The sequence below is a fragment of the Hyperoodon ampullatus genome (assembly GCF_949752795.1).
Source record: "Hyperoodon ampullatus genome assembly, chromosome: 12".
Lineage (NCBI taxonomy): Eukaryota > Metazoa > Chordata > Mammalia > Artiodactyla > Ziphiidae > Hyperoodon > Hyperoodon ampullatus.
The window spans coordinates 35871574-35890896 of NC_136925.1; the positions used below are offsets into that span (position 1 = coordinate 35871574).

The following is a 19323-nucleotide window of genomic DNA, read 5'->3' on the forward strand; positions in this document are numbered from 1 at the left end:
AAGCAAAATGTTCTTATCCCAAGTAAGCTGATAAACTTGGACATACTTGTAAAACTGTTTGAAAGTTATTTTTACTTTTAAATTAACAGTTTAAAATGGCATTATGACTGGCATAATTCAATTCACTGTTTGAATATAAATCCTTTAGTAATAAAAGCTTCTTTCTTGGGCTTATCCACTTGATTATTATTGCTCTGGTATGTAAGAGTTTTCATTGAAAATTTCTCCACTGAAAACTCAAAGGATACCAGATTTCTTCTGCAGGAATTAGTAGATATAAGAAAAAAGAGAGGCACATTTTTACAATGTAACATTTTCCAATAATTTATCCTTTACCAATATATTCTTATTTTTAAGGTCACTAATTAGTTATAAAGATAAAAATCCTATTACATCTGATAAAAATCCTGATAAAAATCCTATTATATCAGTTTCCTTAGAACAAATTCAGTCATTGAAAATAGTGACTCTTCAGGTTACCATTACAAGGATTTGGTGATTTTTAAAGTGAATTTTTAGAATATATCGACTAAAATGCAGAGAAAAGTATGTTCTCCTTCAATGACAAAAAGATACTAAAGATAATTTAAAACCCAATCTAAAAATACATACATACACTCAATATGGAGAACATTAGACCTAAACTGTTTTAAAAGTTTTCAGAGTAATAAAAAGATCTCTCGGGGCTTCCCTGGTGGCGCAGTAGTAGAGAGTCCGCCTGCCGATGGAGGGGACACGGGTTCGTGCCCTGGTCCGGGAAGATCCCACATGCTACGGAGTGGCTAGGCCCGTGAGCCATGGCCACTGGGCCTGCACGTCCGTAGCCTGTGCCCCGCAACAGGAGAGGCCACAACAGTGAGAGGCCCACGTACCACACACACAAAAGATCTCTCATAGTATACTTTCCTGAAGATACACATAGGAATCCACTTTAAGTCAATAATCTATATAGACAAGCTTGTACTTTGTACTTGGATGGGTATCAAATGTGCTTGTATGTGAAATAAATCAAATTAAACTAGCAATACAATATAAGGTATTAACCAAATAAAAATGAAATGGAGGAAAACATACTAAATTTTTTAATTGAAGTATAGTTGATTTACAATGTTTTGTTAGTTTCAGATGTACAGCAAAGTGATTCAGTTATATATATATGTATATATATATATATATATATATATATATATATATATATTCTTTTTCATACTCTTTTCCATTATAGGGTATTACAAGTATTGAGTATAGTTCCCTGTGCTATACAGTAGGTCCTTGTTGTTTATTTTATATATAGTAGTATGTATCTGTTAATCCCAAACTCCTCATTTATCCCTCCCTCCCCATCCTTGCCCTTTGCTAACCATAAATTTGGAAAACACACTAAATTTGTATTTGCTACCTTGTTCATATTCACTGCCTTAGTAAATGAGAGGCCCAGCAGTTACACAACCATAGAGACCTCGATTTAAACTGAGGGTCTACCAGTTACCAATTTTGAGCCCTTAGACAGTTATTTAACTGTCTATATTCTAAAGAAATATAGTGTCATAGTTACAAGCTCAGGCTTGAAATTTATAGACTGTCTGGATTCAAAACCACCACTTATTAGTCTTGTGATTTGGAGGAAAGCTACTTAACCTCTCTATGCTTCAGTTTCCTCACCTGTAGAAAGGGGTATCTATACCTCATAGGATTGTTTAAGTGTAAGTTAATACACATAAAGCACTTTTAACAGTGCCTAGCACATTATAAATACCTAATAAATGTAAGACGCTTTTATTATTAAAGCTGTTCCCACACTGAATGAATACAAATAACTATCTCAAAAGGCTGTTATAGTAAATGAGAAATGCATAAAGAACACAACTCGAATAAATGAAATATATACAAAGTACTCAATAGGCAGTGGCTATTATCATCACTAGAGAATACAACTGATGTGATGAGGTTGATGACTAGGAGAATGACAACCCCACCCATCATTCTAGAGCCCATCCACCAAAGTGGCTCATCCTGGAGTCCTTCTTCTTTTTCACCTTCCCAAACAGCTAATTACCATGTTGTATAAATTCTACATCCTCAAAAGATGACTCATTTTCTCCATCTTCACTGCCACTGTCTTATAAAATCACTCATGCATGCTCCCCAGAGCAACACCACAATCACCTATCAGTTGCCCTGACTCCAATATTGCCCCATTTCAACCCATTCTTCACACTCCAAGCTCAGATTGGTGTTGTTTTTCTTAAAAAACATAAATTCAGTCATGTCAGTGCCCTCTACAGTATCTGCAACCATCCCTAAGCCTTCAGAATAATTTTCAAATTTCTAATTGTGGATGCAAAGTCTTTCAGAATTTGGTCCCTGTCTACCTCTCCCACCTCATCTTTTCCCACTCATTTACTCTGCAATCTACGCTAAGATCTACAACTCTGACCTACCTGTGGTTCCCCAAACATACCATGCTCTGCCATCTCTGTGCCCTTCTATAAGCCCAGAACATTTCCTTCTCCCCTTCCTCACTCCTACCTGACCACTTAATGCTTCTCCTCTGTAACTCAACTTCCATGCCACCTCCTCCATTCCCTGATATCCTGTCCCATCTCACCCCATTTTGTTCTCTCCCAGACTTAATGAACTTTACGATTAGTATGGTAAAAGTGTTGTTAACACTTAAAAGCCACTGAGCTTACTCTTCAGTACCAAGAGCTAGAACTGAAGGTCTAGCAAAAATATGTTACTCCTAACTTAAGGTTTTATGGTTCCACAATTTTATCGTTTGGTCAAGAATTTAAAAGTCAAAGTGAAAAGTTAAAGCAAAACTTTTAAAAATGCTGAAAATACTATTTAAATGTAAATGTTCAGCTCCTGGTAATTCAGCCATTTTCTAAAGTGAAACCAAGTGATCTTATTTTTTCCTCTAGATTTTAAAACAAATCATTGACAGATATAAAATTAAATTTAAAAGAGAATTTTATTTCAACTATGGAACTAATATATACTTTTCTGCCTACATTACTTGTATTTATTAATATACTTCTTTTTAAACAAAGGTATTTTATCTATTTAGTTTCAGTCTATAATTACCAAAGCCTTTCAATAAAACTTAGGAATAAATGACTCCCCCATGTGGAGATTAGCTTACATCGACTTTTTCTTACTAACACGCTTGGCAAGTCACTTAAGCTTCAATATGCTTAGAAATTCTGAAGTTGACGCCAAATGTGACAATTATAACTTTATACCTAAAGTTAAGTAAGTAAAAGGCTGACTCTAGAGTAACAGAAAAAGTTCATGACAGAAATGTATGTTAAAATATAACAATAACACCTCTAAAGAACACGGTTTGAAAATTGTATTTGTAAACTGAATAATTTAACAATTCTAAATCAAGTGATCAATTTAAGATGTTAGTATGTTTTTAAAGATTTTTAATTTTAAAAAATCAGGTTGCTTATTGCACAAACATTAAATGCTTAAGCATCAACAATTTGATATACAATTACACTTGACCCTTACTAGTAATATTAGAAAAATGAGAGGCTCATTTTATTGTGAGAAATGTTTGTATCCGAAAAACAAAAGCTGAGAATTAACATATCAGTGATTGAGATCCTGCTTTTACCTCTATATTACTGAACCTCATCATCAAAGTTAGCCTGTCATTAACAAAACAATGTCTATAATATAGTTAAATTAAAATGTGCTAAACTTAGAAACAAAACTTCCAAGCTCTTTAATGTTACAGCAATATTCCAGCCTCAGGCTAGACTCACGATCAAGCCTCAATGTAAGTGTATTCTTATTTGTTATTATTTATTAAATATCTTCTTTCTAGATTTTAATACAAAAACACAAATGCAAAAGAATAAAATACATATTTAAAAAATCTAAACAAAAAATCATGTCATATGGAAGAGAGGCTGTTAGGAGATACAAGTATAAATATAGCTATCTACCATGCAATTGTTAATGACCCTTTCCACTTTTCATATATCTGAGAGGACTGACAAATCTAATCACCAGAGAGTGTATTCACAGATAGGAATCATGTATGAGATTCTCTCATGAAAAGCAATCACTTGCTTATAATGAAGATTTTATGACTTCATTACCCCTAATTGAGAGGAGGTATCCATTGTAAAATAAAATAATAAATGCACTATGAAGTGGACAATCTAATAATTAGAAGATTTTTTTAAAATTTCCATTCACTGGCAAGTTCATATAGATTCAAAAAATTATTTTAAGCATTTTACTATTTTAATCTTCTAGAGTTTAATGTGACTCATTATATTAAATCAAGTAAGATCTACCTCAGTGTGATCACTTTTACTAACAGGATGAAGAACCTTAGACTTGAAACTAGGAGACCTGGGTTTTGGCCCCAGCTTTACCATTAACTCTTCAGGCTTCAGTGTCCTCATGTGTAAAATGAGAGGGTAGACTAAAACTTTACTAAGTATAAATGTACAAAAACTCAGGTCCTGATTTTATATTCAAAAACTAAAGTTCTTTTTTTTTTTAATATGTACAGTATCTAAGTTTCAAAAGGTAAAATTACATAGCTTAATTTAGGTCTTCATTCCTATAGACATGTGAAACCTAGGAACCTATTTTTATAGAAAACTATCCAATAAAAACTAACTTTTGTGTTGTGTTTTTCAGTTTGAAAAATGCTGGTACCAATTCTGTATGGGAGGTATTATTATCCCAAGCACACAGAATAGAAAACTGAGGCTCAAAGAGGTTAAAACACGGCCAAGTCTTTTGGCTTTAAAAAAAAAAAAAAAACTATATTTTACTATATCTCTAGTCTACGAAATCATTCAGTGGACATTATTTTTTAAGTTAGCTGATTCTGAAGCTGTCTTGGAATTATAATCCAATGAAAGGAAAGGAAAAAGGTTTTAGTCCTGTTTTACCAGAAGTTGCTACTGTAAGTGATAGAACTGGAATTCCAAAACCAGATTTGCTGACTCCCAATTTCCTACATAATCTATCAAAACATAAAATAAAGCTGTATTATATATTAAAGTAATATAACTTTCAACAGTGTAATTTAAAACATGCACCAAGTTTTTTAAAAATATGTACAAACAGGAGATATAATAATAAATAAAAATAATCAAGTTATAAAGTGAAAAAAAGATCAAGTTCAGAGGTCCTGGAGAATTTACTGCATCCCAAAAGTGTGTACAAAGTTTAAACACTGGGATTTCTTCTCTCTATTGGAACTCTTAATATCGTACTTCTAAAACATGAAATAGTGATCTAGTGCAAATATGATATTGATGTAAGTTTATATTTCTAATCAAATGTTTTGATATGCAGATGCCCAACTTACACAACCAACTGAACTATGCTCTAGGCTGCTTCAGGAACTGCCTCAGCACATCTAACACAACAATGAAATGATCCTTTATAATTCGAAGTCTGGTATTTGATGGTTTAGTTAATTTAAATATTTTATCTGTTATAAATGTTACAAAAGTCTAACAGTAAAAGTTTTCCTGGCTAGTGCCAGGAGACTTTAGAGTAATTAGCAAACTATCAGGGCTAAGTTACAAACAATGGCTAAGGTAAAAATTCAAATACTTACTTTGTTATTTTGTGTTACAAGAATACTTCCACCCCCAGGTTTCAAAGGCACCTCTTCCATTGCTCCAAACACATCAGTCTCAACAGAAAAAGTTAGTTCTAGACCCAAATCACTAATATCATTATCTAAAATCCACTGCAAATTTTTGGCATATTCTGGATCAATGGATGCCACATCTTGGTAATTCACAGGAATACCTAAAAATGCAAACATACAGCAGTTATATTCTAAATGTTTCTGCCTTTCCTTATCTGTTTAATGGTGAAATACTGCCCTCTACAGATACTCTGTAAAACTGCAAAATATAATCCAATTCACAGCATGATTTAAATGAATGTTAATTCCTGAATTTGGAAGTCTGTAAATTTAAGCTTACATTTCTACAGTGTAAACTTTCTTTGAAACAGCTATTCAGGAACTTATTATAAACTTTAAAAAGTGCCAATTCTCTTAAGTATGTTCATATTAAAATGCATTTTTAGCATAAACATACACACACTAAAATGGAAAAAAAAAACTTTTTTTCATCAAAAATGTAGGTTATTTTTTCTCTCCCTCAGGCCCCAATGCCTTACATACACAGACTGTCTCCAATCAAAATATAAATTATTCACCCAAAATGCCACCATTTATCTACTAATTTTCGCTAAAGCCTATAAGAAAAACACTTTAAATAAATGCCTAAGGAAATAACAATGGAGCCATACCAAGAATGTGCTTGTAGAACGATCTCGTGAAGTAAATGTTCACCAGCTGCCTATGGTTCAGAGCTAATCCCAAGATCTGTCCAGCAAACCGGAAATAGTTCAAGTGATCAGGATTTACATAGGAGTTGCTATTAGGTTGAAAAGTTGTTCCTATTAAAATAAAGACAAAATAATTTATTTTTAAGACCATGCATAAGAGAGATCATTTCAATGCAGGTAAATCAGTTCACATACAACTTCAGCAAAGCTAAGGTTACATTATGTATAAACGTTCTTCAGCAAAGAATGTTCTTTGTGGAATATTTAATAGTGGAATTGGAAATACTAATCATTAATTCACACATACTTATCAGAATAAGTCTTTGTGCAGAGAGAAAATTTTAGAATACTTTTCACTGAAAGTAGTTGGAAGGGGTGTCAGAGAGAGCCTAGAAATACATACACACACACACACACACACACACACACACACACACGTTTTCCCAGGCAGTGTGGAAATAACCTTAGGCTATGAATTAGGGCAGACATTGTCTCATTCACCTATACATGCCCAGCGTAGCAGGTATTCACTACATTTTGCTTCTAAAGGAATTGAAGAGAATAACTAAAATTTTTAAATGTACAACTGTTTTCCTCATGACAAATAATCAAGTTTGAATAAGTACCACTGAGGTATAAAAGTAAAAACAGCATTAGCAATAGTTATTGACTATTGCCAAACTCTAGTGCAATGCAGGCTAATTCCAGTTACATGAAAAAGAAGTCTGGAAATAAGATAGTGGTGAATGTACTTAATGCCACTGAAGCGTACACTTTTAAATGGTTAAATGGTAAATTTTATGTTATGTATATTTTACCACAAAAAGTCTCAAAAAAAAAATGTAGTGCAATGGAAAAACCTAATACCAAGATCTCAACTTTAAATAACCTTCCTTATTTTTTCTGTGTGATCACTACCTCTCATTCATTCAACAAATATTTACTGAGCTCATGCTATTTACTTCTCTTCTAGGCACCTGGGCAAAAAGAAAGACTGATACATCTAATGAAATAGCATCAAAAATAAATAAACAAAGGAAAAGTGAAAGTATTGGAAAGTGAAATGTTTGGCCATTGAGCATACATATTTTAACTCTTTGTGCTTTGCTGGTCTTTGATTTATCAGTGCTGGCACTGGACTATGCCATGACCAGTAAGTTTACTTAGATACAAGGTACACATTTGGAAGCTTATGGCTGAATGACTTAAAAGGGCCACATGAAGCTAGTCACCCACTGTTAAGTACCTTTTGAGAATCATTCCCAGTCATGATATAAGATTGGGTATTGAAAGTCAAAGCAGGGACTTCCCGGTGGTCCAGTGGTTAAGAATCCGCCTTCCAATGCAGGGGACGCGGGTTCGATCCCTGGTGGGGTAACTAAGATCCCACATGCTGCGGGTAACTAAGCTCACGTGCCACAACTGGAGAGCCTGCCCACCACAACTACTGAGCCTGCGCGCTCTGGAGCCCACGCACCACAACTAGAGAGCCCGCATGCCACAATGAAGACCCAGCACAGCCAAAAAAAAAAAAAAAGTCAAAACCAAGTTTTGTGAGATGAAGAAAGACTTCAAAGACAAACGTAACTATTATTCCAAAAATACAATATTCTGAGAATAATCAGAAATACTTTTACCTATTTCCTCCCCTAGGTCTGTGTATAATTCCTTCTCTAAGTACTTTCTGGGAAATTTGGGTTATTACAAAGAATAGATACAGAGAAATCAAAAGAAAAAAAGGAAACACACGGGGGAAAAAGTCTTCAGGAAATGAATAATTTTTAGCTCGAAAGTGAATTAAGATAGAATATAAAGTTTATGTCATGTTTTAAGTTCAAAACCAATAAAACTGTGACATTTCATCATCTCAGAAAAACCCTATTCAGTAAGAAAATATCATTTTCACAGAATAATAATAATAGCATCGGGCTTCCCTGGTGGTGCAATGGTTAAGAATCCGCCTGCCAACGCAGGGGACACGGGTTCGAGCCCTGGTCCGGGAAGATCCCACATGCCGTGGAGCAACTAAGCCCGTGCACCAAAAGTACTGAGCCTGTGCTTTAGAGCCCACGAACCACAACTACTGAGCCCATGTGCCACAACTACTGAAGCCCACGCACCTAGAGCCCATGCTCCGCAACAAGAGAAGCCACCGCAGTGTGAAGCCTGTGCACCACAATGAAGAGTAGCCCCTGCTCGCCTCAACTACAGAAAGCCCACGTGCAGCAATGAAGACCCAACACGGCCAAAAAAAAAAAAAAAAAGAATAAACAAAATAAATTAATTAAAAAAAATATTTAAAAAAAAAAAAATAATAGCATCTAATATTTATTTCTGATTTCTATGTGCCAGGCACTGGGCTAAGCATTTTTCCACATCAGCTGATTTCCCACTATATTGCAAAACATAGGTTATCACCATATTCAAATAAGGAAATCAAGGTCCAGAAATACTACATTTATTGGCACAAGATCATAGCAGAAAAAGGGACAGAGCTAGGATTCACATTCAGTGGAATGTGCCAAAGGCCAAACTCTTAGCCACTCTACTACACTACTATTGCTCTACAGTAAGCATCTTAATTTAATTAGAAAGCAAGTTTTAAAGAAATTACTACATACATTAGGTCTATTCAAACACTCCCCACATTTAGGAACCCTAAGTGTAATTTTCTTCTTGTCAACTAAACATAAGAACATGAAAATATTTCATCTATATTTTATTAATATTACAGCCCCAAAGAGAAGACATACATGGCTTACAAAAAGGACGAATCAGCAACTATGGTCTATGTGCTCATCATATTACTTGCCATAAATTTGTAGAATGAGCACCTCAACTAATGATTCCACACCAAATCTGTTTTTCAGATATGAAACTAAATAAACAACTCAGAATAAGGGACTATAAAGAAAAGAAATAAATCTAAAATACAATGTTTTAATGCTAAATCTTGCTGCAAAGATTAGGCCTAAATAACTAAACTAGGGCCTCATCATACTTGTCGTAAAATCACAAAGACACTAAGTTCATCTCAGAGCAAATAATCAAAGGTTACAGAATTAAAGTAGGAAGTCCCATATTCCTAAATAATTTCAAGTACACCGAATGTGTCTGAGGAGCCATCACATAGGTGAATATCTGCAGTTCTCTAGCATCACTGCAGCCCACCCCCACTTGCCTCTCATACAGTCATCCTTCTTATTCAATGGAGATTTGCTGCTGGTTTGGTTGGATACAATAGGAAATTACAATTAATAAGACACTCTCTCCTTATAGAAGAATTTAAACACTGGGAAAGAAAAATTTTTCAGGAAATAAAAGCAACTGAACAAAGCATTTAAAAACTGAAATCCCACCTTCACTTGGATGTAAGTCTTTATTAAGTTAAAGAACTCTCAGGTATATCTTATACAAATGAGGTGGTAACCATTGCCATTTAGCCTACAGTATCAAATTACAATTCAGTAGGTAGCAAACATCATTTCAATAAAGAGAGTTTTTTATTTGCATTACATGGTTAAATAAGAGCTTTTTAGTTACCAAGTCTTAGTCTTTTAAAAGGGCTGAAAACAAAGTTACTATAAACAAACAGATTATAAGTTAAGATTTAACACACCATGATTTCTAGACTTTGTTTTTAATGACCAATAACTTTTAAGAGTTGGAAACTCAAATAGGGTTAGCAAAATTTAACTTTTCCAACACGGACTTGTATTTTTTTTAAGTTCATCTACTAGCATGATTTTATAAAAGGAAATTTTAACTCAAGAAAGGTAGACTAAAGGACGATCCGTAAATTGAATAAATTTAGTTTTATTTTATAAAAAGAACTGATGAAAACTTCCTTGAGGCCAGCACTGGTCCTTGAGACAAGCATTTGAGAACCAACCGTTCAGAGGAAAGAATGCTAGGCTGAGTCAGGTTCCACTCAAGATCCTACCACTCATTAACTGCTAACATAAACAAAAATCCTGAATTTCAATTTCCTCTTCTATGAAAAGGGAATATCCAACCACTCTAGCTCACAGGGCTACTACAGGAATCAAAGGATAAAATGCACTGAAGTAGTCTGAAAATGTGACAAGTCACAGAAAAAGTCATCTAGACTGTACAACTTACCATCAGCTGACTGGGTAAACAATGCATAATCAGGATTGACTATCTCATTAGACAGAATATCAAACCACTCACGCACAACACCTTGACCCTGAGTTCAAGAAAATAAGATTAAGTATCAACAGAAATATATGGTGAAACTTTTTTCTAAATAATAATATTAAAATTATATTAAATTTCTTCCATTATTAATTAAATATTAAACTTTATTGAAGGGCATTTCAATCTTTTAGAGACAGTGATCTTAACAACACTTATTTTTATACCCACCATGCCTTCTTCCCCATGGAACCGTACAGCGATTCCTTGCTTTAGCTTTGCACAATTTGCTTTTGACACAACTTCACAGCTACTCCTAAAAATAGAATCTAAATATGTAGCATTGGTTAATTTTACATATTAAAATTTACAATAACTAGTATTTTGTGCCTCACACACACATCACTTTGTTAAACATACCTCTGTGAACTAGCAGGATATCATTTTCATTCACTGGCCTGTGCACCATGTCTGAATCTGGCTGTCCTGAATGCAAATGTTCATAGAACCATTCACAGCGATCTTTAAATGGCTACCGCAACAAATAACAGTGAAATATGTTAGCAGTATTTCAGTCACTTAACTGTCAGATTTACTTAACTAGCATGCTAAGTGCTCTTTCTACAAATAATCATTCTTAGACCTTTATTTATAATAAGTAGTTCTAGATAAGGTTCTGACATTTCATCCACTATTCACAAAAAGGCAGATCTGAGCTGAAACACTTTGACTACCTAGAGAGCATATTTCTTTTAATTCCCTATATTTTCAACAGAAAAGACTTGATAAATTAAAAGAATTCAATATCAGACATACAACTGAACACACTCTCAATTTCTTTTAAACCCAAGAAGGCTTGTAAGAATGAATTTCCACATCCAGAAAAATTATGTTGCATGTTCATTTAATTTTCTATGAAAATAATCTTTATGCCTTATTTTAATTTCTATCCTTTGAATATATGCAGCAACTAGAAAGGAATTTGTTATCCTTTTTCTTCCCTTCCTCCACCCTAAAAACTGAAGAATACGAATCTCGTGAACAGTAAAGGAAGTCTCTACCTTTTGTTCTTTTGCCAGATATGCAAACTGTAAGTGATTTGTAATTTTATTCATCAGAAAGTATTATTGAGTACCTAGGATGTGCCAATACTCAGGTAACATAAGAGCTGTAAAAATTTCATTGCTGAAAACTGTTTAATACACTTAAAGAGATGAGAATAACATTGGAACAATATAACACATAATGGTATCAAGTTCTAAACAGTGAAATACAGACCACAGTGCACTAAGAATTCAGAGATTGTGCAGATAAGTGGAGTACAAAGGCTTCATGAGGTCCTGGTCTGAACCAGGACTTAAAGATGGGTAGGTCTTGCTCAAGCAGGAGGAAAAGAAAGCACACCAGGCTAAGGGAGACAAGGAAAAAGGCTCAGAAGGAGAAACCGTGTCTCCGCGGAAGATGCAGTGAAGGCACCGGCATAACCCTACACATATTGAAAGAAGGAAGTTTTTGTAAGTAAATCAAGGACATAATTATGGATCCTTCGAATCAAGTAAAAGACACAGTGGCCACTGAAGATACTTGGTCAGAGGAATAGCATGGTAAATGCACTCATTAAAATGAAAGTAGAACCAGGATAAAGGGAGGCCATCTAGGCAGCAGTTGAAATAATACGTATAGATTGATACGGTCCTGGTCATGGTAGGAAAGAAGAACAATGAAGTAAATCTGAAAGGCATTACTCCTCTGAATAAAGAAGAAAAGTAAAAGAAGATCTCTAGGGGCAGAACTTAAAATCAGCAACAGCTTAGAGGGGGAACCCCAGCACCACCACCGTCTACCCCACTCCTAGAAGGCACTGGTGGAAGACAACGAATGAGGTTTTATATATTCTGAATTTAAGGTTACTTAGGATATAACTACTAAGAGCTTAGAAATAAATACTAGAACGTGCTGCAGCTGAGACATTAGAAAGAGAGTCATGAACACAGCTGAAATTGGAGACAAGGTAATGTCCCTTGTTCAAGAGATTAAAGATACAGGGACAAACACCAAGAACAGAGAAGTTTATGATCACAGGTCAGGACTGAGAATTTGCTTATTAGCAAATGATACACACAGCTAGAAAAGTCAAAGGAGAACCAGGGTGGTGCAATACCACAAAAGCCAAGAGTTTCAAGAGATAAATACGATCCATGTCCAAAACCACAAAGAGGTTCTTTCTCTCTCATGCAATTTTTAGGATACCAGTAAATGTCTTCATCTGAGTTAAACTGAACATCTGTTTTCTTCAAAAGACTTAAACATCTTTTTATTAATTCTTAATAAAAATATTTTTATGAAAATAACTGGTACAAGATTAATTTTTGCCTTTTAATATCTGTTCTTTCAATAAGAAAAGAGTAAATGTTCCCTTTTCCAAAGTTAAATGTATAATTTTGTCCATACTTCTAGCAGTTTTCCACATTTTGAATAAAACACTGCTGTTGTTATATTCATTACTGGTCATATAAATAAAATATTTCATTTTAAACAGGCTAGAATGTTAAGTGCTTGAAATTTTAATGCTGATTATTCCTAAAACTTAGGTAAAAGAGGAGAGAAAAAATATTACACAGAATTAATGTATTTAAATATGGGCTTTGAAGTTTGATAAACATGGTTTGAAATCCTGGACCTGCCACTACTAGGTTTGTGATCTTAGGGGAATTACAAATCCTCTCAGAACTTTAGTTTTCCTACCTGTAAAATGGGGAAAATAATACCACTTCAAGGGCTAATTCTGACGATTAAATGAAATAATGCAAATACAGATCAAAATAATAATAATTATAATCATAAATTAACTAATGTTTATTAAAGCATCTATAAGCCAGGTACTGTTTTAAGCACTTTACATGTATTTTCACATTTAATCCTCACAACACTCTGAGAAAAAGGGACTTTTATTATCTCCGTTTCATAGAAGAGAAAAATTCAGCACCAAGAGGTTAAGTAATTTGTGCAAATACTCAACTCCCAGCACGCTAATAGATGTTGCTCTTATCACTCACAACGTTAAAATTATTGCGAATAAGTATTTTAAATGACAGTAAACTTATTTGCCATTATAAGATATTAAATATTAAATTCTATCCTTCATATAGAAAATGTGGACCATTTGAAAATAAATACAAGTGGCAATTTTTTTTAAGTAATTCAAATGTAACATTAAAAGGTACAAAATGCTACCTTCAAAAGCTAGTAAGTTATCTGTTAAGATCAAAACATCCACACACACATCCATATACCTACAAAGCCAAAGAGCATATTTCTGTATGTAAACTTTCTGAGTACCTGCATTTCCATAAAATAATTCACAAAACAGGACTGATTACAGAGGCTCTTCTTAATAGTATTTGTACAGCAATACAAAATGTCTCTCCCTTTAACTAGCAGGCCACCTGAAAACCACCAACAGAAGAAGAAGTCAATCCCTTAACAGAGGTAGTTGTTTCTGTTTTTACTTTTTTTTTTTAATAGCCTCCAAGTTACAGAAAATTTCTTAGTATAGTACAATGGTAGGGTTTTTTTCCCCTAAGGTGAAAGTAAACTGCTAACATGAATAGTACAATGGTGGGTTTTTTTTCCCCTAAGGTGAAAGTAAATTGCTAATATGATGTCCAGTCACCCCTAAATACTTCAGTGTGTATTTCCTACAAACAAGAGAATTCTCCTACACAAGCAGTTCACAATCATCAAAATCAGGAAATTCACACTGATATATTACTATATCTAATCTTCAGACCCCATTTCAAGTTTTGCCAGGATCCATATAATATCCTGTGTAGCATAATGACTCATGAACTGCGTTCAGTTGTCCTGTCTCTTTCATTCTAGCACAGCTGTTCAGTGTTTTCTTAATTTTCATGACCTACATTTAAAGATTGCATGTCAGTTATATTGTAGAATGTCTCTCAGTTAGAGTTAGTCTGATGATTTCCCATGATTAAATTCAGGGTATGAATCTTTGACAGGAATATCAAAGAAGTGATACCGTATTCTCAGTGCATCCTATCAGCTGGCACACTGGTATGTCTGCTGTGATCACTGCCAAGCTTCTCCACTGTAAAGTTCCTTTTTAATCTTTGTAATTAGTTAGTATTCTAAGAGGAGATACTTTGAGACTAGAAAAATATCCCACCCTTCATCAAACTTTCCATTTATTCATTAATTATTTCACTATAGACTTATGGGTTCCGATTTTATTTGCAATATTTTGCCATCATTATTTATTTTGATGTTCAAATTGTTCCAGATTTGGCCAGTAGTATCCATTCAAGTTGGTTCTGAATCGTTTTGACATAACCTCATAATTCTCTGCACAACATTCTGGCACAATAAGATGATCCAGGCTCATCTTGTACTTTCTCTGAATTAGCCATTTCTCCAACAGGCCCTCGTTCATTGAGAATGGTATTCAATGACCAAGAAATGGATGCCAGGTTTGCTGTATCTATCTAACCACATAGGAAACTATAAGTTCACAATGATATCTCCAATTCCAATCCAATAGTACATGATTCATCATTTTCCTCCATTTTTTAACTTTCTCTAACAGTGAGGCACATTATCTTTACTATACTGACTTATTCAATCAACTGCCCCACCTCATATATAATCAATCTTCTGTCACTGACATGGACCATTCACTGCATAGATACCCTATACCCCACTCAAGCTTTGTCAAATTACTCTGAGCAACTGTCACCACCCTGCACACTGGACATCCTCCATATACCGTGCCAACTCACATACTCCGTGCTGAGCTCCTCTTCTACACAAACATCCTCCTTAGCACGTCCAAGCTCCTGACTGGGCCACCACTATGCATGTGGACACCCGCACTGGTCAGGCAACAAAACCCCCTCTGTGGGTCAAAAAGGTGGATAGCTAACGCAGATGCTTTTTGAGTGAATACAGGAAGGGAAGAGGGAAAAGGAAGTGAAAAGCAGAGATAGTATTAAATATAGCAAACTACCTCTTTCAAAAACTAAAAGCTTCTTTCACCTATAATCTCATTTACCCTAGAATGGAGTAATTTAGTGTAGATTAAGAAAATGAACTTAAGAACCAGATGGACTTTTAAATTCTGGTGCCCCCACTTAGTAGCTGAATGACTTAAACAAGTTGCTTAACCTCCCCAGCTTCAGTAAGAGTACCTATCTCACATGATTGTTACAAAAATAAAATAATCTATATGAAAAAATGTATGGAACCTGACATAAAGTTAGCATTCAATAAATGCAAGTTATTACTGCTACCTTGTCTTTTACATCATCATTATTAAACAGATGCCAAAGGAGACCTATATACATGTGTATAATTTTATAAAGATCCGTTCTTAGCTTTCTTTAATTTCTAAAAAGGATCAGTGTCCCTGAACACAATTTAAAATACCTATAGCCTTTATCTTATGACTACTAACCAAACCATTACCTCCAGTCTAGCCTACATTTCAGACAAATTATTTCCTAAAACTTTGCAGGATCATGTCATTCTCCTAAAATTATTAGTGGCTTCTGACAGCCTAGCAAATGGAGAGTCTGCAATCTGGCAATCAAGGTTCCATACAGTATAACCCTAATCTACCTTCCCAGAATTACATCTCATTCCTCACCTACACAAAATTTCTGCTTTAACCCACTGTATTTTAATACACTTTTCCATCTATATGTCCTGACCCATATCTTGGCTAGAATGTTCATCTTCCCCATTTACTCCTTTCAAAATTTTGCATGCTTTTTAGATTAAAATCCACCTCCTCTTTGAAATCTCCCTTGACTACAGCAGCCAAAAGCAAGCTCTTCCTCCCTTAAACTCCTAAAGAATCAGGTCATAATGTAATTACTGTATTTTACGGGTACATTTATTATCTCCCCTGCTAGACTGAATTAAGATCCCCTTGGAGACAGAACATATCCTTTCTATCTCCAAAACAACTACCACTTATTGAACATATATACAAGTCACTATTTAAAACTTAGTCTTCACCATGGAGGTTTTATGAGGTTGGTGTCATTATCTCTGTTTTATAGATGAAGAACCCAAGGCTCAAGGATGTTAGAAATATGCCCCAAGCCACATAGCTGCTAAGTAGCAAAACAAGCTTTTCCCAAGCATGTTTCATGAAACATGAGATATACGGAATGAACCCTCATCGGGGAAAGCTCTCAGGTCAATTAAGTTTGGAAGACTAATAAAGCTAAATCATTATTTTTACCAAAGGGCTTCTCAAAGCCTTTAGCAAGCTGCTGATATGCTTTATTAATCTCCAACAGGGCATGTGTTATATTTCCCAAATGTATTTGGGTATAAAATCCCCAAGGACCATCAGCCTTATAGGACTAGTGTTCCATTTCAGCAATGTGGCAACATGTTGTCTTTGCACATAGTAGGCACTCAATGCACATTTCTTAAAGTTACTCCTCATACAAAAGTAACATACTAATGTAACTCCATATACTAAAGTAAAGAATAAGGTAATGTCACTCCACTTACAGCAGATGGTCTCAAGTATAATAATTACTGAACAGTATTCAAATTAGCTGAACAGTATGCATTAGACATTCTAAAAACAAGATTAAAAAAAGCACTACCTGTGCTTTTATGATATGCATGAATCTTGACATCAGTTCAGGACATTCAAGGAGGAAGTGAAAGTGGTCAAATATAATCTTGGGATTCCTAAAAGAAAAACACATTGTTTACATGGATGGGAAGGATGAGTAGCATTAAGTGACATGCAAATTTAGATATACAGATATTGAAACAGAATAAAAATACATATTAATCCACACCTCCTATACTTGTACTTGTCACTGAGCATTTTTTGAATAGTAACAGAAGTAACATTTTTTCTGTTGAGATAAAAACTGTAAGAAAAGAAAGAAAAGGCTACAAAGGTAATCCATGAAACCAAGAAAGCTTTACCTGTTAACAAAGCATTTTAAAACTTCATCATGTTTGCAGACAAATTCAATGAAACGGGGTGAAGTCATTCTGTGGGGGTAAAAAACAATCAGAACACACAGACCAAAGATGGTGATATGGCAAACGTGACTATGCGTTGAATTGGACTGGCTTCTACACACACAAAAAATGGGGTTTGGATTGTCTTTATGGAATCTGAGGCATGCCTAGTCAATTTATAATATGAAATAAATAAACAAACAAATAAATATATATATACACACTCAGATATATATATAAAATAACTTTTCATTAACAGATGATATAAACAAGTGACTTTTTAAAAACCCTGAAATTTTAAGCATCTCTGTCTATATGTTTCCAATACATAGTTAAATGATCCTATAGAAAGTGACATTCACCATCCTACGTGTTAATAACATAAATGATGCTTAAAACTCAAATATTCTGTACTAATTCCAGATCAGTTCAATGAGTATCCTAAAGATCAGAAAACAACCAAAAAGAGCAAAGTATTATTTGTTATTTCTGCAATTATAAAAAAAAATTATAGCTTTTCTTCATCTATCAGAAAAGGAAATAAATCGTATCGTAAGCCCAGATGACTGGGTTTTCTCTACTCTGTAATGCAAGTGCCTGACTTAAGGTTTGATTGGTGAAGTATCCACTTCAAAGATGGCTATCTCGAATAAACACAATGCCAGGCCCACAACTAGATAAAGAGCCAGGATGCCTCCCACGGAGGCTCCTTTGTTTCAGAGATCTTGGTTAATTTTGATAACTGACCATTTGGGCTACTTGTTTTTTTCTCTTCTCATACTTTATACTCCCACTCTTAGGTTTAAATTCACCAATAGTGAGCCCTCGAAACCCCAGACCCCTGCCCTCGACCCCAGGCTTGTGTGTGCTCTTTCCCTCTTTCTCTCTCTCCCCCCCAACTCCCCCTTGATGACCTCGCTGTGTGGCCCCCAGGTGTGCCATGTAATTTCCAGGTCCTATAAGTAAAAAAACTTTTTTCCCCCAAAGTTTTCAATGGTTATTGCTGAAGGACATCCTGTAATCATACGAAGAACCACAAGGGCCAGTCCGGCCACGACATTGGTTACTGATAGGCGGAGACTGGCACACAAAACAATTGGCGTACTCAGCAGGATTGCATGACCGTCCTGCAGTAAACCAAGAGGAATGCCCTTTAGCTGCAGCTTGCTTACTACCACCTAACTCAGGTAAGTAACATCATCTGGGAAAGGAGCACCACTTGCTGGGGATCTGCCTTGCAGCAACGTGCTTTTGCGTACTGCCCCTGTCATGTGTTGCCTGAGACATCCAACCCGAAAGGTCACAGCTGCCAACAATCTCCTCAGAGCAGTATGATCAAGCCATATATGGTCTAATGAGACGATGAGACCACTAATTATAAAGGCCTTGAATGACTATTAATGTGTGTGAGGATCCTCTTCGCCTCAAGGCCAAGGAGAGCTAAGGAGAGTGAATTGGACAGCAACCAAGGAAAGGCTCTGGGCTAAAGGCACGAGAAGATTCCCGTAGGTCTGTAACCACGGTGTCAGTATGTTGTGCCTAGACTAAGTGTCCTAACCTAGCAGAGTAAAATAGCCTCACAATGGAAACCAATGGCCCCACCTGAGGGAAAATACACCAGAGGCCTATGGTCTGTGTCACCACTTCACTCACTACTGTCACTCTTTGTCCACTAACCCAATGGGATATTGGGTCCAATCCCTGGTATAACGCTACTAAAAAATGAAGCGCCAGTGCTTCCTAAGAACACTGAGGAGGTACACCGGCTCTTTGATAAATGCAAAACTCCTTGGCCGCTTCCTG

General features: G+C 35.2%; 1 protein-coding gene across 5 annotated transcripts in view; it reads right to left on the bottom strand.

The window, feature by feature from the left end:
- HACE1 (HECT domain and ankyrin repeat containing E3 ubiquitin protein ligase 1) overlaps positions 1-19323 on the bottom strand; it is a gene marked incomplete at its 5' end in the record, with an annotated part of 91827 nt that overhangs the window by 19232 nt on the left and 53272 nt on the right. For all 5 annotated transcript variants that reach the window (XM_079716778.1, XM_079716777.1, XM_079716776.1 and 2 more), the window contains 7 exons: positions 5603-5799; positions 6310-6459; positions 10471-10558; positions 10738-10835; positions 10927-11038; positions 17148-17235; positions 17482-17550. In XM_079716778.1, coding sequence (XP_079572904.1) covers positions 5603-5799; positions 6310-6459; positions 10471-10558; positions 10738-10835; positions 10927-11038; positions 17148-17235; positions 17482-17550 — 802 coding nt within the window. The remainder of the gene's footprint in view (positions 1-5602; positions 5800-6309; positions 6460-10470; positions 10559-10737; positions 10836-10926; positions 11039-17147; positions 17236-17481; positions 17551-19323) is intronic.